At 44.4% G+C, this 24,347-nt stretch overlaps 1 protein-coding gene across 1 annotated transcript in view; it reads right to left on the bottom strand.

The window, feature by feature from the left end:
* The window catches only part of nova2 (NOVA alternative splicing regulator 2), an 83,130-nt gene that overhangs the window by 44,062 nt on the left and 14,721 nt on the right, over nucleotides 1-24,347 (bottom strand). The window contains exon 3 of the mRNA XM_008296904.1: nucleotides 21,136-21,279. Within this exon, the coding sequence (XP_008295126.1) occupies nucleotides 21,136-21,279 (144 nt within the window). The remainder of the gene's footprint in view (nucleotides 1-21,135; nucleotides 21,280-24,347) is intronic.

The following is a 24,347-nucleotide window of genomic DNA, read 5'->3' on the forward strand; positions in this document are numbered from 1 at the left end:
TCTAATGTCCAAACTCAAACTTCGTTAACGCTGCCATTAATATAAAAACCCTTGGTGAGTTTAAAAAGGCATGTTATCTATGAAAGAAACTGCATAAATGACACCATTTATTAGAGCCAGAAACAGTAGGAATTATTGAAGTTTCAACTTTCCAACAGTCTTTGAACTACTCGTTTGTGTCAAATCTAAGCTTAAAAATCATGATGTTTCATCAAAAAATTCACCAAAAATATACTGTTTGCAGAAACTAGATTCTGTAAAAAACAAAAAATTCTGTGTTTCTTGCCGCAACTGGAAAGTCATGACTGACTGGGCTGCGACCAGCAGTCACCTGACAAAAATTCAGAGACTTCTCGCGTGAACTGCAGGCTGTGTAGTAATAATAATAGTAGTAATAGTAGAATCAACATTTTTTATTTCCAGTATTGGTAACACATGTGGGCACGACACAATTCTGTACATGTTAATTCATTTTTTAAAATAATTTATTTATATATTACTTATTTTATTTCATTTTATTTACAATTTTTGTAAGGTAAGCAATCAAATCAATGAGCATTAAAGCTTTATAAATTTGTCATATTAAAAAAAAAGAAGAAAAAGAACGTTATATGTAAATGTGCCATTTCCTTAGAGGTGCAAGACTTTATATTACATTTAAAAATGAGCCTCACAGCATATAAAAACGTGATCGGAGGGAAGAACTGCAGGAGTTCAGAGGGTTTAACATGTAAACAAAAACCTTCCTCAGTGTAAAAAAGGGGATCATATGGGATAAACTTTAACCAAATCTGTACGTCTTAACCCTTTCAAATCTGCCCAGATCTGGTCATTTGCAGGACAACATCGCAGCATCCTGCAGAGTACAGATTTCCTGCCGGACCTTTATTTTTCTCACATGATCTCATACGAGCAGGACGAACTCGGGTCGAAGAACACGTCAAAACTTTTGTGTTTGGAACGGATCGCGCAAGTGCAATGAAACCCAACGTGCAAAAACACACAAATCAAGCAAGTGGCATTACGTAACGCTGCTCTTGGAATACGGACAAACATAATTGCAAACACAGTCGAGGAACAATGAGAGAAAACGTGTTCTCTCGGCGACGCACGCGCGCCCGCGATTGGCCGCATGATGAATTCTACAGGGAACCAGAGGGACCTGTTTAATAGCTCATGGCACGTGGATCAGGGTTTGACCAAACACACACACACACACACAGGGACACACACACACTGAACATTTACTCAACAAAGCCCGTCGACCATGGAGACCAGCATGCCTGGTCTTTTACATCATCATCATCATACACAATCTGGTCCCCATTTGTTACAGCTGGGACTGCAGCAGTGTGTGTGTGTGTGTGTGCATGTTTCTGAGCATGTCTTTGTGCGGCTGAGATCATGTATGCCCGAGTGTGTGTGTGTGTGTGTGTGTGTGTGTGTGACTTGGCTCTGCGCTGAGGACACGTAGCCTGAGAGAGCGAAAGCCCTGCAGAGTCTCACACACCGAAACATCCTCAACTACACTTGAACTCCGGCGTTCGTTTGCTTGTAAAAAAAAAAACAGAGAATTTATACTCCGATGCACACGCACGCCTCGCTTCCAAAATGACATAAATCCACGCTGGAAAAACAAATAAAACCCGCTGGCTGAAAGAGCACGACTCGAGCCGCGACTCCCGACTCGACTCTGTGAGAAACCCGATCGGCGGCCGAGCACGAGTCGCTTCCTTCTGGTTCGACCGGACAGAAGAACGCGAGCTGACCCTCGGCGAGACGAGAGTCGTTTCTTGACCTCGGTCCAAACTCGTCGTCTCCTGTCACCCGCAAAAAGCTCCGACTCACGAGAACGAAATGGAAGTGACTCACTCTCAGTTTAAATCGGTTTCATTTCATTTGGGCAAATTGGCAAAAGTAGAGAATAAACAAGCAGCGTTCTGTTGTCTGGAATAATTACAGAGAGAGATGTTCCGCTGACGGTTCATGTGAGGTTTTGTTTTAGCCTCAGGAAGAGTTTTGTCAAAATAAAAACTTGTCTTCAGCAGTTAGCGGCTTGTTGTTAACCCTCTGAACACCAAAACCTGGAGGTAAAACATGCCATCTTTACAACAAAATCACCATTTATCAGACCTAGAAAGTTTAACAAGAGAGAATATTGTCTGATTTTCAACTTTCTGACGGTCCTTCAACTACCCATGCATCATGATGTCATTCTGTCAAACAAATTAAGCTTATAATCCTCATATTACATCAAAATCCCGGTTTATTTTACATGCTTCATTTAAAATAAAATAAAAAATCACCAAAAATAAACCATCTACTTTAACTAGATTCTGTAAAAAACAAAAAATTCTGCACTCCTCAGCGCAACCGTGAAGCTATCAGTGACTTTACTACGACAAGCGGCAGTGTGACAAAAATTGTGAGAGTGTTGGGGTTGAACTGCAGGCCGTGTTCACACAATAGTAAAATATCTATAGTATGTAGAGTCACTATTATTTTATTTTTAATTTTCCGTATCGGCAACACCTGTGGACACTTGAAAAAATACTGTACATGTTTTGATTCCAGATGCAAAAACAGAATAAATCCCATTCATTAAATCCCATTATTTTTGCACTGTTGTAACAACACAAAATCCATTTCTGAGTTCTCTCTCCTTCATCGTGGTTTTTCCATAAAGATGCAGGACTTGATATTGCAGGAAAAAAACGAGCCAACAGTGAGCAAAAATGTGACGGAGCTCAGAGGGTTAAATCAAACGGCAGACTTTTGCTCGATAACATGATCCAAGCCTGAACTGATTCCACTGAATGTCAATAAAAAAAACTGTTTTGAATTGTAGCTGACGGCAGAAACCTACACATCATCACATAAACAAAGCCTCGCTCCACCAATGGCCAGAACTCATCAGCCGAGTCGCGTTCAGACGCTCTCTTTACGACTTTTTCCGTCTGAGAACGTATCACCTGTCAAGCCTCGCTTTCGCCGCCATTCCCCGCAATTACTTGTTTTTCTGCGTCAAAGACGCTGGAAAGCGAAGTTGGACGGAGAAAGTATAACAGAAAACCCCCGGGAGGAACGCTGCCAGAGAAAATCATAAAAATTTCACAGCGCTGTTGTGTGTGTGTTCTACGGTGGAGGAACTTCTGTGAGAATTGATTTGCACTGAAGTTTCTCTGCTGCTGGTTTAAAAAAAAAAAAAGTTTCATCCTAAAAGTGATGAAAAAACAAACCTCCTGCGTGTTTGTGTGGATATGATGGACACGTGTAATTAGAGGTAAATAAAACAAGTCGCTGATAGAAGCAGGAGCGGGAAAAAGTGCTGCTTTATCTCCCTCTGTCTCTGCTTCTCTTCCTCGGTGTTGTGTGTAAGTAGGCGGAAGAAAGTGGCAATTAGCAATCAGCTAAAACACTAATTAGCTCCCTCTCTCTGCCTCCATCTATACGAGCAGCATTGGCGTGTATGTGCGTGTCTGCATGCGTGTTGTGCGTGCGTGTGAGCGTGGAGGGTGGGTCTGACTGGAAGTGTGACCTCATCTTTATTAATGACAACCACATGCTTGTATGATTTACAGCACGACGTAGAAAACAACAGACGGCTGCAGGCTGGACCGAGATGAAAGCAGCAGTTTTTTTTTTTTTACACAGTGTGGCTCAAGTTTATTGATGAAGTGACACACATGAAAAGAATTGATAAGTGCTGGGAAACTCTGAAGCTGCAGGAAGACGAGAGAGAGAGAGAGAAAAAAAAAAGTGGTGAAAGAGTTAACGGTCAAATGGGGATTTTTGTGCAAAGCATCACTTCTGGTTATATCAAAATAATCAGCTTTTTTTTTTTCTTTTTTGGCTAAAATACAGCTTGTAGCCCAATTATTTCTCAGTTTGTCTTTTATTTTGATCATTAGAACTGCACTGCCAGTGCTGTTAATTAGTCCATTTTAACGCCAATAAAGAGTTTTGAAATGAAGCAGAAAGTTGAGGTAAGAATAAAAAAAAAAAAAGTGGGCATCATGGTTTAATTGTTTGCAATAACTAGATTCTGTAACGAAACTACTGGCGCAAACAAGAAGACGTTAAAAACTCGGCTGCAACGTGGAAATAAAATAAAATAAATCTGGGACTTCTCGGCTGAACTGCAGGCAGTGTTTGCACAGAGCAGATAGGAGACGAGTACAGAAAAAAATAAAGAATACCAGCAGTGAAATATTTATGGTGTGCAGAATAAAAATTAAAATAATAAAATAAATTAATTAATTTTAAAAAATTTTTAAAAAATTAAAAAGTGAGCTTTTACAAGATTTAATTTCCCTTCTGGGATAAATAAAGTATTTTTAATTTAATTTAATTTAATTTAATTTAATTTAATTTAATTTAATTCATAATAACAAGATTCTACAGTGTGCAGAATCACCAACTTTTAACCTGTGGGATCTTAGAAAATGTACTTTTTTGTCATTTTCTTTATTTATTGTGTTATATTTTTGTCATATTGCAAAAAAAAAAGACATGTTGAAGTTCTGTCTATCTCTACCCATTGTTATAGAGATGCAGGACTTTATTTTGTGACTTTATATCGTTAAAAAATGAGCCAAAAGTGAGTAAAAACATGACAGGAACAAAATAAATAAAAGTGCAAAGGGTTTCAAATGTACTAAAAAGAATTCACAAGTGCTAATCTTTTCAAATTTCTGTATGTATTTGCAGATTTGCAGAAATATTTCAGCCATCAGATGGCAGACGCGGCAAACATCAGCTCGGGTCAAAGAGCACGAACCCCGTCGGCCGGTCGCCACCTTCCTCTGTGGGAATCCAGCTGTCATGTGACCGAACTGAATCCCGACCGACACGAACGCAGCATCACATCTGTACGACACGGCGGACGACACACGGCGGACGTGTACGCGGCCTGTAATCAGGCTCAGGGCTTCGTAATTAAAGTGAGAGTCCAGCCGGCGTGTCAGAGAGACGGTGGGACAGCTGACGGCTTTGTGGGACCTCAGACTGGGAGAGGAGGGGATTAATGGTGGTGGTGGTGGTGGGGGGGTGTGTATGTGTTGTATGAGTGTGGGCCGGGCTTATATGGGGGCTTGGGTGTTGGGAAAAGGGGAGAGAAACTGGGGGAGCTTTCACTGGGGGATTAAAAATAATGGAAGCGGGGAGGCATGGGGGAGTCGAGGCAGCTGTGGAACCAGCTCCTTTGTGAGGGAGGGGGTTTGTGTGTCCATGTGGGGTTAAGGGGTCCCAGAGGGGGCTACCTTTGTCCCTCTGCCAGAGATTGGGGGTCTGTAAGGATGGAAGCAAAAAAAAAAAAAATGCAATTTCACAACTAGTTCTGCCTCTTTTCTCTCAATGATTCTCTTTGTCTGCGGCGGCGGCGCTCACCTTCCTCCTCCTCCTCCTCCTCCTCCTCCTCCTCAGAGCCGAGACCCCTCCCACACAAAGTGAAGGAACCTGCTCCTTTAAGAGCACACACACACACACACACACATCTGTGGCGGCGAGAGCTACTCAGGGACATTAGCAGATTTAGACCTTTTAGATCTGACCCTTTTGTGCAGCCAGGGGGGAGGTTGCCGTGGCGACCACCAACGCTAAGTGTCATTGTTGTGGAGGGGCCAATCAGGACGGAGCGCATTTGTGCATGCGCGCACGTTCGACTGCTTTTGAGATGTTTTGCGGATAAATAAAAGGAGCTAATAAAGTTCATTTCATGAACTCTGCGGCGGCCCCCCTCCTCTGACATCGTCGTGCCTAAACAACGCCTTACGAGTCCCACTCTGAGCAGCTCCTCCAGAAAAGCTTTGCTCAATGTTCCACTGCAAAACACACAATTTATGACGTTATTAAAAGCTGACACACAAATCACAGCCTCGACTTCCTCGCGGCGGCGGCGGCGGCGGCTGCTGCTTATTTCAGCGACTCTCAAGGACAGAAGGCGAGAGGATCTGGAAGCCGACCAAGTAAGAAGAAAGACATCTCTCTGTCTCTCTCTCTCTCTCTCCCTCTCGCTCTCTTACACCTGCTAGGGAGGAGGAGGAGGAGGAGGAGGAGGAGGAAGAGGAGGAGGAGGAGGGGACTCCTCCTCTAGGAGAGCTGTCACTTTGATTCTCATCACCAAGGCAACGGGTGTGCAGTCCCACAATCCTCTGCTTTGTCCGATGGGGGTGGGGGTCGGTGTGTGTGTGTGTGTGTGTGTGTGTGTGTGTGTGTGTGGTAGCTGCTGTGCTGTACCTCTGCAAACCTGCATCAAACACACACACACACACAAACACACACACCGAGGCCTGGTACTATCGTCATAGCAGGTTGTGAAAGCAGCAAATCGCCATGGTGACACAGAGACAAATCTAGCTATGTCTGCTATTTATGGGAAAAGAAAGAGGGGAGGCGATATTCGGCAGCCAAACTAGCTGAAATTGCACTACGAGTGTGTGTGTGTGTGTGTGCGCATGATAAAGATGTTTTATGAAGAGGGCCGGGCCATGTTGCTTAGCCAAGCTCCTCACAGAGAGCAGCTTTGTCATAAGAACTGACAGATACGAGAAGCCGGGTGACAGGAAAGAGAGAGAGAGAGAGAGAGAGAGGGAGGCAGCCATCAGTTAAAGTCTGCTGACTGAGACTCTGCCTCGGGCTTTGTTTTTCACAGTCTGGGTCGCAAACCCACCGGAGGGTCACGGAGGATTTTTTGGAAGGGTTGTTATGGGGTCACAATAAAACCACTATCAACCCAAACGCTGTCAGTGTTTCTCCCCCCTGCAGCTCCCACAACAACTCAGCAGAGTAAAAATAGCAGCGATGTGAGTGGTTCTAATTGGAAAAGCAGGGTTTTTTTTTTCTGTGTTGTATGCAAAAAATTGCACTTGCATGGAGAATTAAAACACAGCTCCGGGTGTGTTTGGACTGAAGTGGATTCTAGAAATGATGGAACTGCAAAAATCAATGGGCAGTAAATTAAGCAGGTGCAGAGTCTAGCTGATGACATTTATGAGCAAGACGCGGCCAGACGAGTTGAAAAAGTTTGTCTACGTTACACATGCAGAGGTGCAACGTGGATGTATTCAATATTTCTACGTATTTATGAAAACACAGCACGGCGAAATTGTGGAAATGCAAAAATCGACGGACGGTAAATTTAAGCGGATTCACTCTCGCTGATGAAATTTATGACAAAGACGTGGCCAGACAAGTTGAACAAGTTCGACCGACCGTATTTCATCGGCGCAGAGGTGAGAGGAAGGAGAACGGGAGCTCTGCGAAAACACTAAGAGGCCGAGATGACGCACAAACGGTCTTCGTCTGTGATTTAGGATCCCAGAGTTTTTATTTGCCACGATACAGTGTGTGCAGGGAAATGCAAAGCGGCTGCAGCAACAATAACACAACATGAGAAGCAGCTAAACACAGACGAAATGCACTCCAATGCTTTTGCACACACACTGCAGAGTACAGATGCATACACTCTCGCTGTTCTGAGACAGATGGGGACACCCTGCCTCCCCCCTCCGTCCTCCCCCGTTACTCCCCCCGCCCCGCTAGCTTGACCGGGGTCAAAGAGCCTATTGTCATACAGAGCGCCTTGCCTCCACCTATTGTCTGTGACAGTTGGAAACCCTCAGAGCTCATACAAACCTCTGCACATTGAACTGTTCCTCCTCCTCCTGCAGCCCTCGCTCCTTTCTCCTCTTTATTCCACTCTCACTCCTTCCTCCCCCTCCAGCCTCTCCTCTTTCTGTGCTGACTGGGCTCTTCAGTCTGTCACACTCACTGACGCAGCTGGACCGGTGCAGACGACGCACACGGGAACAAATAAACCCCAAAAACCGGCTCCACTTTTATTGTATATGCAGATCTACGGCCGCTGCGTCGACTGAACCCGCAGCTCTGCAGCCGCTCGGTCAGATGATTAGATTAGATCGCATGAATCTTTAATGATTCTTGTGGGAAAACGAGGTTGTTACAGCAAGCGATCGACAAAGTAATAGGCAGGAAAGAAAAAGGCAGGAGAAGATGCTGATGAAAATGTATGCACGGATAGTCTGGAGACGTGGGAGTTTGTAAAAAGTAAGATGAGCCGCAAGTTACATGAAAACGATGCTTGAATTCAACCAGAACCCTGAAGGAAGGTGAAGAATTTGTTCTGGAAATCCACTGAGCAGCACATGTGCAGTTTGTCGTGCTGTCATCGAGGCTGCTGAGCTGCACAGCGTGAACAGAATGATGCGTTTTTATGACCCAGCAATTCAGCCGGCTCCGATTACCCCGTCCTCGATTATTATCCAACTCTAATTTGGTGTAATTTCTCCGGTGGAAGCAGCTGTTAAGTCAGATTAAGACTGCAAATACTGAAACAGCGTGAATGGAAACTAACCCCGCAGATTAGCCGGCCTTCTCCTTTGGAAATGACTTTTCCACATCTTAACCAGGCCTGGAAGTGGATCAAGTGCATCGCTGCAGAATGTATTTCACAGCTTCGACCGGGAGTCCAGCTGCGTCGGGGGGCCCGGAGGCCTCGGCGGAGCCTGGGAGCCGCGGTGGCTCGCTGGCCCCGGCGAGACGCGCCTCAGCTGGGGCGCGACGGCAGACGAGGAGGGGGAAGAGCCTCGGCAGTGACGCTGCAGTTTGAGCGGCTGCAGGGCGCCATGATACGGTGAGTGGCAGGTGGAATCTCTTTAAGTCCCGCTCATGCGCACGACGCCGGGGGAAGTCTACGCATCCTCCTCTCCCTTACATAAGCAAATAAACCGTCTTCACTCGGTCTGCAAGCAGCGACGCAGCACGTCGTGTTCCATATTCTACACCTTCAGCGCAGCGTCCGTGTCAGAGGTGATCGAGTGCTGCTCAATGCAAGAAAAACAAGCGAAGTGGCTGCTTTGTCCACACTGTGCTCAGGTTTGAGACAGTAAACGAGTGTTGGTGTTTCTGCAGATAGCTGCTCTGTGTGTCTGATATTAAAGGATGAAGCCGATAGATGTGAATCCAGCCCATTCATCACAGGAGGAGGGAGGGAGGGCTTTTATTTATGGAGCGAGAAGCAGAGATGCGTGTATTAAAAATTTGCTGGGCTTAATAGAGTTAGCAAAATAATAACAATAAAAAAAAGAACATTTCAAAATCTTGCAGTGTTTATTTATTTAAGGAGGAGCCTTTATTTTCTCGGCGCTGTTCTGTTTGCCTGCAGGCCAGAGTTCTGTTGGTTAAATTTCTGTCAGTGGCATCGTGTCAATAAGAGCATCTTTGTCCAATCACCGCTGCTCACGGTAACTATGCAATTCATCTTGTTTATTCCAAATAAACTGGAGCTACAAAAAACACATTACCGGAGCTCTCCAGCCTCGGAGAAGAACCGACGAAACACAGAAGTCCTGACGAAGACAAAGGCCTCGTAAGCTAACGTATGCTGTTGAAGAACTGTAGAGAACTTCTACGAGTACTTATGTGGGAAATGTAAGGAACCCAGTGATGCATTTAAGAAGAATAAGGAAACCAAAGCGCCAAAGAACGAGCAGTTATCGTGGAAAAAGGTGCAAAAATTGCTGGTATTTACAATAAAAAAAGAGCCAGTTGTCGACTGAGTGGAGCAACATCAGAAATGAGATTCAGCTTTTCTTATGGCCGCCGTCATCTCAGCGAGTAAACACACACACACACACACACACACACACACACACACACACACACACGGAGATCTGCAGTGGTGATCAATGCTGATTATCCCAAGGGCAAGTGTGTGTTTGTGTGCGCAGCGAGGAGAGGCAGTGAAAGTGTTGGAGTGTGTTTACGACCGTCATATTTCACTGACAGACTGCATTATGCCACCACTTCCCAAGGACACACACACACACACACACGCTGAGCATCAGCAACACACTTACAGGCGAGCAGGTAAGCAAAAGTTGCGACTCCTGCACACACACACACACACACACACACACACACACACAGACTGAGTGCAGCATTGATCTGTGGGTAAGCCGGCCATATTCCTGCTGTTCTATTTACGCTCGGCCTCGCTGGGACCCTCAACACTCCCTTATTAAAAGTCTAAACACTACGGCGGCAAATGGAGAGACGGAGAAAGCACCGAGGTGGCGGAAAAACCGATATCGATCACGATTTGTGTGTGTGTGTTTTTTAAAATATCGTCCACAGGATTAGCTGGAGAGGAAGGGAAACCCGAGGATTTCAAAATAAAAAGAAACGGGAAGTGCGGGCTGGTTGCAGGTGGGTGTATTCCTGCGTCAGCCCTCCGTGCAGCAGATGTGGTGCGCAGATTGATTAGCCATGCCTGTCTGCAGGCAGCGGGGGGCTGACTGATGTGGTCAGGGAGCTGCAGAGGTGGGGAGGAACCGACTGGAGGAGGAGGAGGAGGAGGAGTAGCTGTCTGACAATCACACTACAAGCTGCACTACACCCGTCCCGGCCATCGGTATGTTAGCGGGCCGCATGGGAAGGTTTCAGGTATCCTGTCCGTGAAATCCGATTTACTCGCCACTCGTCAAACTTTATCAGTCATTTAGCAGAAATTTAAACCAATTCTGTTCCTTCTTTTGGGGGTAAATTAAACAGAAACTGTCCCTCGTGTGTGAATGTTCTGATCTGTCTTCAACCTTCTGAACCACAAAATCTACTGGCAAGCTGGAAAGTCATGTCGATTTGAAAAAAAAGTACCAAAATGACACAATTCATCAGAGCTAGAAACTGTAAAAACTGAAAAAAATGTTGGATTTTCCACTTTTGTTCAGACTTTGAACCAATCGTGTGTGATGTTTTGTTCCATTGAGAAAATTAACCAAACCTACGCTTAAAATTGTGATTTTCCATCAAAATCATGAAAAAAAAAATGTAAAAAATGAACTGTATGTACAAATCAGATTCTGCAAAAAACAAAAAATTCTACACTTCTTGGCAAAACCAGGAATCTTTTACTAATTTAGCTGCAACCAAGAGTCACGTGACAAGAATTCAGGGATTTTTGGGCTGAACTGCAGGCTGTGTTTCCATGGAGCAGACAGGTAAGTATGAAAAGAAGAAGGAACATATTTTTACTACATGTTTGTCACCTTTTATTCACCCAAGTATTGATTATAAATGCAGGCACTTGGGAAAATTGTGTACAGTTTAATTTTTATTTTATTGTTTTTACATTTTTTTGTGAAATAAATAATCAAAGAAATTCAAATTTAGTTTTTTATTGTTATGACTTCTGGCATTCTGACTGCGTCGTGCTGCACAGCAGACAGCTCTGAGTTCTCTCTGCTTCCAGTTTTGTTGTTTTGTTTTCATAAAGGTGCAAAATGCCCAGAAGCTGCTCGGGGCTTCAGAGGAAATTTGCAATTTAAAATCACAAGGGATGATACTGCTACGGTTTCGGTGTGTTTACCTGCTCGTCCTGCACAGTTAATAACAAGCTGGGTTTCTTTTTCTGTCTTTCTTTTAGAGCTGGCGATCGGTTCTAGTGTTTATGATGAATCACATATGAACACAAGCGCCCCGTCTCCAAAAACCTCCAGCAGAAATCTAAACGAGGATGCTAATTAATGTGTATTTGTATTGTCTGCACAGTAAACTATCGGCGGTGTTTCCTCTGCAGCTCCCCGTGCATCGAAGGTCGGCGCTCTGAGCCGTGTGTCATTAACGCCGCTCAGGTTGCGAGGTCTCATTCTGCATGAGTTCCTGTTCACTCTGCCAGAGTTCAGGGTTCATCTCCCGGCGGAGCCTCCGAACACAGAAACACACTCAGAAAAGGCACTTTGGAGGGACGCAACAAGCTTCCACCTCTTTTATTTTGACCTTTTCCAGCGACAGAGCTCCTCACAAGTCTGTTTGAGGGGGAAAAAAGGGGCAACTGAACATCTGAGGACTGTCATTCAGCGTCTCTAAAGCGTGGCAGATAACGACGTGCAACGTGAATGACAATCACACACTCTGAGGTCCTGCAAGATGCATGTCAGGAACTTTTTTTTCACTCCAAAACTTTAATGAAGCGGTATCATGAAAGGAGCAGGCTGTATCGTCTCAGATGTAATTGCTTTATCAAATAAAAAGATCCTATCAGAGAAAACAAGGACAGGCTGGTGATTCTGACTGTTTCCTGCACCAGATAACAACCGGCTTCTTGCATTCCTTTAAAACACAACTTATTTTTAATGTTTTACTCTGAACACATTTCATTATGGATCAACGATCCCTCTGAGGAAGCTGCTGCGTGAATCGACCTGAAAGCAGAATAAACGTCCGTTAATCCGGCCTCGTATGGAAGCCTGTGATGGAAGTGTGACTCTCCCCGAGCGCCGGGATATGATGGTCTGTCTGTCGGCCTGCGTGGCACCGACTGGTACAGAAGCATTACTCAGCCCGTCGGCCTGCCGGCTGACGTCACGCACAAACAAATAAAAAAAGAGAGAGAGAGAGAGAGCTGGCGTTGACGCTGCTTCTCCAACTGCAGCTCATTCCTTCTGCGTACGTGATGCATGCAGCCGTAAGGCAGCACGTCCTCCTGGGAGTTTTAGATTAAAAGTTCATTCAGAAAATCTGTTTTTTTTTTCCACCTTCTGCACCAACAAACTCACTTTAAATATTAATTTCTAAGAGTTTAATATACGAGGCTTATTTGACCGTTTCATTCACAGATGTGAGCTTCTCAAATGTGGGAAAACTGCTGCTTTTCTCTGTTTTATATCATAATAAAAATGAATATATTTGGGTTGTGGACGAGTAAATCTACAAAAACAAACTTATTTAAGGACTTGACCTTAAATAAGGAAGTTGTTTTAGGCGTTTATCTGCATAATAAATCCTCTTGGAATGTTTATATGAGAAGTTCATTTAAAAAAAATCTTCTGCACATGTAGATTTACTGCAAATAATAAGGCTCTGTTAATACAATACAGACTATAATATGATTAATTAACAATTATATTTACAGATGAGCTAATCAGTAATAAAGTCAAAGATTGTGAGCTTCTCAAATGTCAAAAATTGCAGATTTTCTTTATTTTATATCATCGTAAAATGAAAATATTTGGGTTTTGGACTATTAATTGTACATAAAGGAAAATAAATGAAGATTTAAGCCCTAGCTCTAAACTTACATGCTCATTTCTTTGTTTTTTTTTTGCCTTTTTCTTGATAAACAACTACTTAAATGAAGAGAAAATCCACATGGCTGCAGTCAGAACATGAGCTGTGATGCTTATAATGTAAATGTGTTGTTGTTTTTTCAACGAGGCACATTTTTCCTGTAAAAACACTATAAAATGCTGGTGGTTGCCGGTTTCGTTAACAGTATTTTTACAGTGTTCCTTTAATATTTACAGACAGTTTCTGTGCAGTTGGCTGCGGCGCCGTTTGCGGCTTCATCACAATGAAGTCACTCCTCCAGTTTACGATGCGAGGCCCTTTTTTTTTTCCCCGTTAAAAGCAAACGCCAGCAAATATTGTTAATAAATTCACTAAAACGAAGTCGGCGAGGGGCTTTAAAAGCTCAGGCAGACTGCAGACACTTTAACCGGCCTCGATTTTCCACGATAATTTGACAAATTCAGACGGTAACCAAACTCCCAATCTAATTTGGCGGAAATCATCTCGTTACAACCGTCAGACGGCGGACATTTTTAATGAATCGGTCTCGTAATGAAAAGAGGGGACAAACAGGAAATTCATTACGGCCGCGTGCGAGCGTGATATGTAATATTGCAGTTTTCCATCTCTGGGAGCTTAGAGCTGCGTAAGAGGCTTTGAGTGCTGCAGTCGGTGGCGTCGATAAAGGCCTGCATGCAGCATGTGCGCCAGGCAGGTGCTGGTTCATGTGGCCTTTAGCGACAGATGTGCTGCGTGTTTGTGGGCGTGCACGAGGGGATATTAAATACTGAAAACTGCAATCATGGTGTGGTATTAAAGACAGAGCTCTCTAAAATGGTGGCAGACAGAGGACGGACAGAGGAGACGGGATAGAGGGGAAAATAGATGCACAAAACCAAAAACTGTTGCACTTTTCATTCATAACCAACAGCGTGTGCAATCCGAAGAGCACAAGATAACCAGCCGAGTATCAGGTTCTATTATTTTCACATGTGACTCAGTGGAGCTGCAGTGTTTTCTCAGCCGCTAACGAGAAACTAATCGGCTCCGTCTCCTCTGCAGTTGCGCGAACGTTGAGTCAAATCTGAACATGTGGTCGCCGTCCTCCGGGGCGTCTCATTAACAATCAGATTCGGTTTAGATCAGCCTCATTGAAGTGGGTTATATGCGGTAATGAAGTCACCGCTGCAGGAATGCGTCCCGCTCCGGGAGGAGGAGGAGGACGGCACAAATAGACCCTGATATTACCGTCCACACACACTGACAACAAACACAACACGGCCAGAGAGAAAAAAAAATGTGTCTCAAGCGATTAGAATCTCCGTCCCTCTGGTTCTGTTTTGGTTTGGTTGCGTTCGGTCTGATTGCGGTTCGTGTTACAGTGTAAGAAGTGCAGAAGACAAATGATCTCACACTCGGACACTTTGCTGGATGTTTTGGTAGCTCGTTCATCCAATGAGGTCAGACGCGTTGGCAGCAAAGTCGCAAAACAAATTTTGGTTCCAGTTTGTTTTTAAGCGATGCCAGAGCGCCACTTTTTAGGATTAAGGGAGAAAAAACAAAAAAAACAAACTGAAATTTGTCTAAAGTCGCAGGTTTTAAAGCGCAAATCACTCGACTGTGTTTTGAACGATTCGAAGCTCTGTTCAGTGAGGATACGTGTCGGTTTATGGTTCCTGTAACGGCTCCAGATTATGTTCTCATTCTAAACCGAGCAACCGGTGCTTTTTGTGTGACTCAAACCTGCTCCTTTAGGAAAGTTCTCACACAAGCTGGGTCGGACAAACGGCGAGAAATGTTTAGTATTGAACGCTGCCTCCGAAGAAAGTTTAAGAGTAAAATCTGGCAAATACATCCCAGAATGCGACTCTCTGCTCACTGAAACCTCACATCACCATCCAGTCATCCGTCTGCTGAAACCTAACTGTAGCCTTAAAAACATCAGCGACGTACACCTCGACGGCATCGATACCGACTCATTTCCAGCTCTGAGTTTCGCCTTCACGGTTTTTGTGTCCGAGCCGAGGTCAATACCTCGGCGGCGAGGAGGAGACGAGGAGGGAGGCGGGTCGATTCTAATTATAAAACAGGTGTCACGAATGAATATTTTATGTGACGCTGCTGCGGCTGTATTTGTTCTCTGTGGACAAACTGATCAGCTAAAGGTTGCACAGGTTCTTTTTTTTTAAATCTTTGCCGGCTGCGTTTGGAGGAGCTGCTGCACAAATTTCAGGAGTGAGAGTTTCCTGCAGGTGTTTTATTTGCTCTTTATCTGTTAAGGAATTAATACTGTCCGAGATGTATTTAATGCAAAATCTGCACAAATTTCAGGGTAATTTCCGAATTAAATGAAGCCTACTGAGGAGAATCCAGGCACGGCTGGAAAAATAAGATCTTTATCAGACTTCAGGACGACCGTGGTTCATATTTACGATTATTGTCGTCACATATTTAAACATAAATGACTGCAGACGCCATGTAGAAGAAACTCACGCTACTATTACATCACCGAAAATGACTTAACCGCACATTAAAACCTGTGTTTTTGCAAGTAATTAACGCTGTTGCACTTAATTAGCCGATGAGTCACCTGAAACCCGTTAATGGAGAACTTCTGCAAACAACATCCTGAATCTGTAATTAATGAAAAACAAGGCGGTCTTCTTCTCTCATCCCAACGAAGGATGCAAATAATTTCCCAAAACGTTGAATAATTCAGGAGATAAAATCGTCTCAAACACAAAGTTTTTAAAAGTCCTTACATGTAAATAAAAAGAGGTTTTTTTTAAATAGTCTCTCGCTGATTGCAGTTTCGCGGATGCAGCGTTAAATATAAAACGCGTCCTTCTGGTTTTGAATTAGCTCAGGAGAGGCAGAGGAGCTATATTTGGAAGCTGCCTCGTACTGTATGGGTATGTAATAAATCTGTTGTGCCATAATAGTGAATGGTGGGTCGCATAGCGCTGTGAGTGTGTGTGTGTGAGGATGAATGGTGGCCTGTCTCGTCCCCACAGTTACTGCCGCTCGCCGCTAATTGGTCGTCGGCTTAAGTGCTGCTGCTGCACTATTTTCCTCCAGATGGGATGAAGGAGGGGGGAAGAGGAAGGAGGGAGAGGAAGCAACGGGAGGGAGGGATGATTGATGGGTGAGACGAAGCTGGATCGAAGGATGCATGAATAAAATTTAAAAAAGGAGGGAGGAGGGAGAAGAAAAAAGGAATGTAGGAAAAGAGAACAAGGTAAGACAAGGTTAGACAACACAGTTCACCTCCTGATTTGTTCGTCTGTTAGGACGTAGGAACCCACGCTCCTCCCTGTGGTCGTGTTAATTCTTGTTTTTGAGATTCTCATTTTAACCCCACGCTTGTTTACATCCTCTCATGTTGACTTTCTATTGTCTCGTTGGATTCTCCTCATGTTGTGTTTTCCCCCCTTTTCTTGTCACATCACCTTTAGCTCATTCTGAATCCCCCCCCAGCGGCGCAATTAATGTTTAAAGAGAAAAGAATATTTACGATTCTACTGTAAAGATCTAATTTGGTTCTTTTATCTTGACTTCATCTCTCAACAGCTCCAATCAGCCAGATCCAGCCTGAGATGTCTCCCAGAACTCTCTGTACTGCGACGGCTGCCAAACACTGTTAGTTCTGTGATAAAGAATCTCTGTGAGAGCCAGAGGTGCTTTTATTTCAGTTTAAACTGATGATCTCATTTTGGAGAGAAGCTCACATTTGTTTGCGTCTGTGCTGAAGATATATTCCATTTTCCCCCGTTTGCTGGACGGCGTCTCGTTTTGGCTCCGCGCAGCTTTTACACTCTGCGGGACTTTGGCAAAAAATTTCGCAGGACTTTAACTGGGTTATTATATTCCTTTACAGTCTTCTAACAAGCAGACTTTACACCAGACTGGAACAAGCAGACCTACCAGCAGATATAAGGTTATGAATATTTAAGGTTTAGCGAAACAAGAAAGCTGACGGGTTTTGTTTTTGCTCCTCTGACATTTTCACTCACCGGGGGTTCGTCTTTCACTATAACATCCTGCACCTCGATGGAAACGGCACAACCATAGCTAGAAGCAGACTTAAAAATGTCTTTTGCACAGTTAGAAAGCTGTAAATCATTAAAAAAGCAAAAACGAAAGCACATTTTTTCATGATTTGTTTTATGGAAACTGGAACAAAAATCAGGAAATCTGCATTTTTGCATAATTTGCAATATGTGCAGCATTTTGGTACAATAACTGGAGATAAAATATGACTTTACATACAATAGATATTGTACTACTTGAATTTTTTATTAGTTTTTTTGGTTACCTGCTATCTGATCTGCATAAACAAAGCCTGCAGTTCAGTCGAGTTCAAGCAAAAAGTCCCTGAATTTTTATGAAATGACTGTTAGTCACAGCTGAATCACTCATGGCTTTAAAATTGCATAGTGAAGCACTGAATTTTTTATTTTTTACAGAATGTAGCTGAAGCAAATGATTTATTTTTTGTCGAATTTTATCAATGACACATGTAGCATTAAGGAATTTTAATGTTATTTTCGCTTAGATTTGATGAATTCTTTCAGCAGAACCACACCTCACATATGATCAGTTTCAAAACTGCCTGAAAGTTGAATATCCAACAAATATTTCAGCTTTTACAGTTTCCTGCTCTGATAAATGGTGTAATTCTGGTGATTTTTTATGTTATTTTTTTTACATTCCTCTTTTAAACCTGCCGGGAGGTTTTGGAGTCACTGGGTTAACACTTGTCTGCAAAGTTATTTTACATTTTCCAGGACGACGATACGAAACTCCAAAAAACTCTTGTGACCTCTACCTGGTTTTCCATGTGGGATGTGCCGTGTGTGTGTGTGTGTGTGTGTATGTGTGTGTGTGTGTGCATGTGGGGGAGAAAAGGGGAGGAAGTAGGGGGGGGAGAAAGGAAAGGAGGGCGACTAATGTCTTGTGAGGAGGGTGAGGAGAGGAATGAGACGCTCCGGCCAAGACACAGCAGTAACTCTCAACTCTGTTCATTAGACTGGCCCCGTTATTCCCAACACACACACACACACATAGACACACACACACACACACACACACACACACACAGACGGGCTCTTGCAGCAGGTGGGCCTTTTGATTTGTCACCCAGGAAGAACCGTGTCTCATTAGCATACAGATGCCCCCTTCAGAGCAGAGGAAGGGTGCGTTCGCGTCGTGCACACTCGCCCACACAGCTCCTCCAGACCCACAACAACCCTCTCTTTCTTTTTTTTTGCTTTCACTTGTCTCTCCTTCCTCCCCTCTTTCTCTCCTCAGTTCTTTCTCGGCTTGGAGATTAGAAGCCATTTCTGTGCATGTAGGTGTGTGCACAATCATGTCCGTTCAGTTTTTTTGTCCCCCCTCCTTTGCTTATAGCCCGTATATTGTATAGTGCTGCAGCCACGCATGCATCTCTGCCTCCTGCACCTTGCATCTGTTCTGGCTGGCAGAGCTTTCCAGGAGTCTCGTGTGCCGGCGTCAAACAACGGCGGCTTGTTTGCGGACCCCCGAACTGATACGCTCATTCACACACACTGAGACAACAAGAGCTGAATTTCAAAACCCAAATAAAATACTCGGGGAGACGGCAGGAGCGCGAATGCAGCTGGGCAGGAAGATGTGAAATGAAGCTTTACGGGAAAACTGTGTTGACGACTGTTATTTCCAGAATGCATCACGGTGAAAATCCAGCGTGTCCTTTTTAATCCAAAGTAAAAAAGAAAAAGGAGGTAAAGCAGCTCATTTTCCTGTTAAATTTTAATCAGATTGTTTAAAAACTGCTCGTCTGAGTTGCACTTTATTTAACCTGCAGGCCTCCTGAAAGCTAAGCGACTCCTCGCCAAGACCTCGTGTTACACAAACCAACACAAACACAGAAAGCCGTGGATTCGCATCAGCGGTGACCTCACTGTGCAAACATTTTCTCCGCATTCTTTCTCACGAATGTGCGCGCGGCAGCCAGCCGGCGTATCCCATCGCACACAGAAACCGACGGGGAATCCAGGTTTGAAGCCCTGAGAAACGCTAAAGTGTGTCCGACGAGTCGCAGGAGAAAACGTCACGCTGCGATTGGCTCGGGGGGGCGGCGATTACATCAGAGGCTCAGCAGGTGCTACGACAACACGGCTCGCTGGGAGTTTAACTGGAGGTGGGAGGTGTTTAGTGCGAGCATGTGACTGTGATTTTCTACCTCCGGAGGTTGTTCTACCTCTTGCAGTAAAAACCCGGAGGTCGTGAATGTTATTTCGCGGGGAGAAGTTTGGGTCGTAGTAATAAGATTCGGGTCGTATAAACATGTTTCCGAACGCTAAATCATCCTGCCAGCCTGTCACTGGCTCCTCACAGCTAAACTGGAGGCATGTGAAGGCACTTAAAACTTGACTGTTTTTCCACGTGGTTTCGGATTTTTACACAAAGTGGGGAAACCGCAGAAAGACGCACACATGTTGAGATTTTAGAGGATATTTAGCTGGAGCGCATTAAAATCCTGCAAAGTTGCAACACGCAGAACCTTCGCCGTCGCTGCGTTTAACGTGTTTTCCAATAATGTGTGTAAATAATGTTTCTCCGGTCGTGTCGAGGCATCTCTTAAGTGCTTGGTAGAGCTTAAGGAAAGATTGCGGTCTTGGTTAAATAAGAAAGCACAAGATGGATTTTTTCAGCGTTTAACCGACATCTTTTCCTAAACCAAGAGTTTTAGTGGCCTTACTCTTCATCCTCTTCTCTACTGCCTCTGCGGTTTGCGAGGAGATTTCCCATAATGGCACAAAACGACAGGAAAGCAAAGACGGAGCGTTTTAGTGTGACAATGCATTTCTTCCACAACACTCGCAGCAGGACGGCGCGAAGCAGGCAGACAGACAGCCTCCCCCTCATCCTCACACACAGGCAGCATTAAGAGTTCAGACAAACACAATTTCACCCTTGATCCTGTAAATCCTGATCTCTGGTGAACTCTTCGTATATATGTGGTGGTGGAGGGAGGAGGGTGGATGCAACCTAAAACCCAATCACTGTTACACAAACACGCAGACGGACAACGCGGCCTTTATAAAATCCATAAATCTATTTCACGACATCGATACAAGAGTCCGACCGTTGGTGCAAAACAGCCGGCCGGCCGCTCGGCTCTGCGGTCAGCTGGCTCTTCGCTGTGTGTATATAAACAGTGTGCATCTGCAGCATGGTGCGTTTTAACGCCATGAAAAATTGATGGACGCAGACTGAGACAATGAAATGCTCCCTTAATGGCTCACAACACTTTGCACTGATCCATCCATTCATCCTGACGCATCCTCCACTTCCTTTACAAGCATGGATAAGTAGATGGTTTTTACACATCCATCCATCCATCCATCCATCCATCCATCCATTTTCCTGCTCATTGATTGTTTTTGCCGTTTCTCATTCATCCCCATTTTTCCATCCATCCATCATCTGTTCCTTCTTGTTTTACTGCACTGCTGATGAAGCAAAACGCCACTTTACTTTAAGCACTGACAGTAAAGACATGCACAGCGATGCATCTTGTATTTCTAGTCCTGCTATGTTGCTGTGCATCTGTGCATATTTGGTCAAACGTTGCAAAAAAAGTACAAAACATGCAGCATTTTTTGGGAAAAACAGCCACTTTTCCTCTTTATGTTGTTGCATTGTTTTGTGCATCTTCTATTTAGCAGTATTTTGTGTCTCTATGTGTCTTACAAATGCACTTTTTAACAGCTTGCGCCATTATTTAAGAAATTATTCTTATTTAAGTGTGTCTAAACTTGATAAAAACAGTAAATTTGCAGTGTAAAAGTACGTCAGGATGGAATTTTGCTCTACTTTCCCATCCATCCATCCATCCATCCATCCATCTATCCATCCATCCATCCACCCATCCATCCATCCACCCATCCATCCATCCATCCATCCATCCATCCATCCATCCACCCATCCATCCACCCATCCATCCATCCATCCATCCATCCATCCATCCATCCATGAGCGGCGGAGGTTGTTGTGGTTTCTTACCGGGATAGAAGTCTTTGGATTTGGACAGTTTGATGGTGGCTCCAGTCTCTTTCTGCAGCTGGACGATGGTCTGACCTCCCTTCCCGATGATTGAACCCGCCGCATAGCTGGGAATCAAAACCTTCAGGAAGTACTCGCCTTCCTCTGCAGCAGGAAACAGGAAACAGTGAGTCAGACAGAGCTACTGCACCTCGTGTTGCTGCTCAATACAAATACAGCTGCTGGAGAGAAACATCACCAAAAAAATACAACAAAGCTACAGTATGTATTATTATTATTATTATTATTATTTCTAAACCTTTGCCCTCATGCGTGCCTTTTGTTTTCAGAAACTGCACGGACGTCGTTGCATCCAGCACAGGGACGGTCTCGTTTGACTGATTGTAAACTGTGAAGTGGAGGGAAAGTGTTTGTCAGTAATCACAGTCTGACAGAACAGATGCGAGCCGGTGCCGCATCACTACGCCAAAGCAGAATAATTTGTCTTCCTCCCTCCTCCTCCTCCTCCTCCTCCATCATCGTCGTCCTCCTCCTCCCTCCGCACGGATTCCCAAAGCTGCACAAATCCACCCAATCACATCAAATGATGACTGTTATCCATGACAACTAATTATTTCCATAATCTGATGATTCCCCGCCAGCGTTATCTCTCCTCTTTTTTTTGCGCGAGCCTCTAAACACTCTCTCCAGATTGGCCTGATCTAATTTCAGCGTCGAGGCCCGAGGAATCTGGTCCTCGTCACCGTCTCCTTCTTCTTCTTGGCACGAGAGAGCCGAGGAATCCGCCGCACGTCGGTTTTGTTATTAAAACTAATCAGATTGGAACGACGCGTTGTGGACGAACACACGCGCTGATTAGCATGTGCAGATAAACTCACGTAAACAAACACAAAGCTCGGATCCAGAGATTCCGTTATTATTTCTAGACTTCGAGCTGCACCTGCAACGAGGAGCGTCGTGTAAACTCTGGATACGAGGAGAAGATGTCGCTTGCTTTCACGCAGCCTCTCGGTTATCCTGTCCTCAGCTGACTGCAGGCAGACTGGAATCAGGTTGGATAATCAGCCTGAAGGTGGGAAAGGAGGATGCCTTGCAACAGCAAAACAAACTTCTTCTTTTTTTTTAAACAGAGCTGAAATATCAACCCCCTCGAGTCAGAACTGTTTTCTCCTCGTTTCCGTCTTACTCCCTCGTCTGACTGACACATGCTTCGGTTTCCTCTCATCTTAACCGGTTCACCAAAGACACAAGAAGGAAATGTTAACATCTGTGCCACGGAAATAAAACAAATCTCCCTCTCTGTGCTGCCTCGGCTCGTTCACGTGGACGTACAGGTAGTCGTGGTGCATCATCAGCAACGCACGGAGAGAAATCAATGCTGAAACCTTATTTTTTTTAAATGGTAATTAATTACGAGCTTCATAATGGCCTCCTCTGAGCAAACACACACAGCCAGAGCCCGTTTGGATAAAAACCTCCCGAGGCTCCACAGAAATGTTAATATTTGCATGTGAATTGAAAAACAAGCCGAGTTACAGGTGTGTCGAGTGACTTAATAAGGTCTGACATTTTCCAGCTAATGTTGTCGTAATTTGCCCGAATCTCCTAAAAAAAAAAAAAAAAAAAAAAGGAGAGCAACCGGCTTCAGCGTTTTTTTTCTGGAAAAAAAAAATGACAAGCAGGAGGAGGATAAACCGAAAAGGTCAGAGCCGGCTTTAATTGAATCGGGTTTATTCAGAGGCGGGACACGCGGCGCTGCTTCGGGGTCGACGTGTCGGCGAGCAACACTGACACGTTGACCCCGAAGCAGAGCCGCCGCTGAACCTCCAACCTTCTGCAGCTCCTCCGACGGCGGAGGAGAAGAAGAAAAAACACATATTCCTCCTCCGGAATAGACGAGCCTTTGTTTCCATGGCGATAACATCAACAGGTCAACCAAACAGTGGCGGCTCCTCGGCCCGTCTCGTCGGGACACGAGGTTTCTTTTTCTTTTCTAAAACTGAAGTTGCCAAATTGCAGATTACGACCCAAACAGAGCTTTTAATAAACGCAGCGAGGCAGATGCAGCTTCTTCTTAATGAAATCCTGCAGAGCTGGAGTTTATTTGAGCTTTTTTGTATCTCCTCTAACAAAACCAAAACAGAAAATCAAACCTGACTGCAGAGAAACACTTCTTTTAATCTCGCTCTTTGGGTCTTTGAGCAGCAAAAACTTAATTTTATTTAATGCAAAGTAACAACAAGCTGCCAGAAATGTAAGCAGACGCCTCTAGTGTTTGGGAAATTGGGGTTTTCAGCGATTGTGTTAAACCTACATGAAGCTGAAAGTCTGCCAGTAGGTGAAATTAAACGCTATTATAGCAAAAATAACATAAAATGAGATGAAAGTTGACAATTTTTTAAAGCAGAGCGGCAACGAGAACACGTAGATCCAACAGAAATCCGTAATTTAAGGATTTTATTCTCTGATTTCTACAATCGACTTTCTTCAGAAGCGTCTCTCTAAAGCGATTCAGAGTCTCGGGCTCCCTCCTGAGCGGCATTCTTCATATTTGATAATCCAGGACACGTAACCTCAGGAGGCAGATTAAAATAGGATTACTGTTCGGGGGCACGCTTTCTCACGAGGGCGCGCCACCTTCCAGCTCGTCTTTGTCTGCCGCCCAGGTGAACAGCTGGAGACGTGCGAAGGGGCGGGACGGCCGAGGTGAACGCTGGAAGATTTCCCGTATAGTGACAGCGACTCTTATTAAATGCCTTTTAAATCCCTGTGACACCGAACAACAGAGGAACGGAGGAGTGACGCCTCACTATAAATACATTTAATTAGAAAACACGTCCAACACAGGTGTTTCCAGTTACTCGGTCAGTTAAAAAGGTCTCCAAAGCGTGCACCGATCCCGCCCGAACAGGTGCAATAAAACCATCAGAAAAACGTTAAAGCGACACATGGATTCCCGTTCCAGCGGCTCCTCGCAGCCCAAACTTTCCTCCAGGATCAAGCGGCGGTGTTACGTAATCTCCGCCTAATGCTTTTAACACCCATGTTACACCCACGCAGGTGTTTTCACTTATGTCGCATGATTGGATTAGACCTCTTCTCACAGCTGTGTGGGTTCCAACCAACTCAGCAGAAAGACGGGAGCTGAAAAAGGAAATAACTGGTTGTGCATTAAATTGGTTTGATCGGGAATGTTTTTCAAGCACTTGGAC

This window comes from Stegastes partitus, unplaced genomic scaffold, assembly GCF_000690725.1.
Source record: "Stegastes partitus isolate 25-593 unplaced genomic scaffold, Stegastes_partitus-1.0.2 Scaffold1164, whole genome shotgun sequence".
In the NCBI taxonomy this organism is placed as follows: Eukaryota; Metazoa; Chordata; class Actinopteri; family Pomacentridae; genus Stegastes; species Stegastes partitus.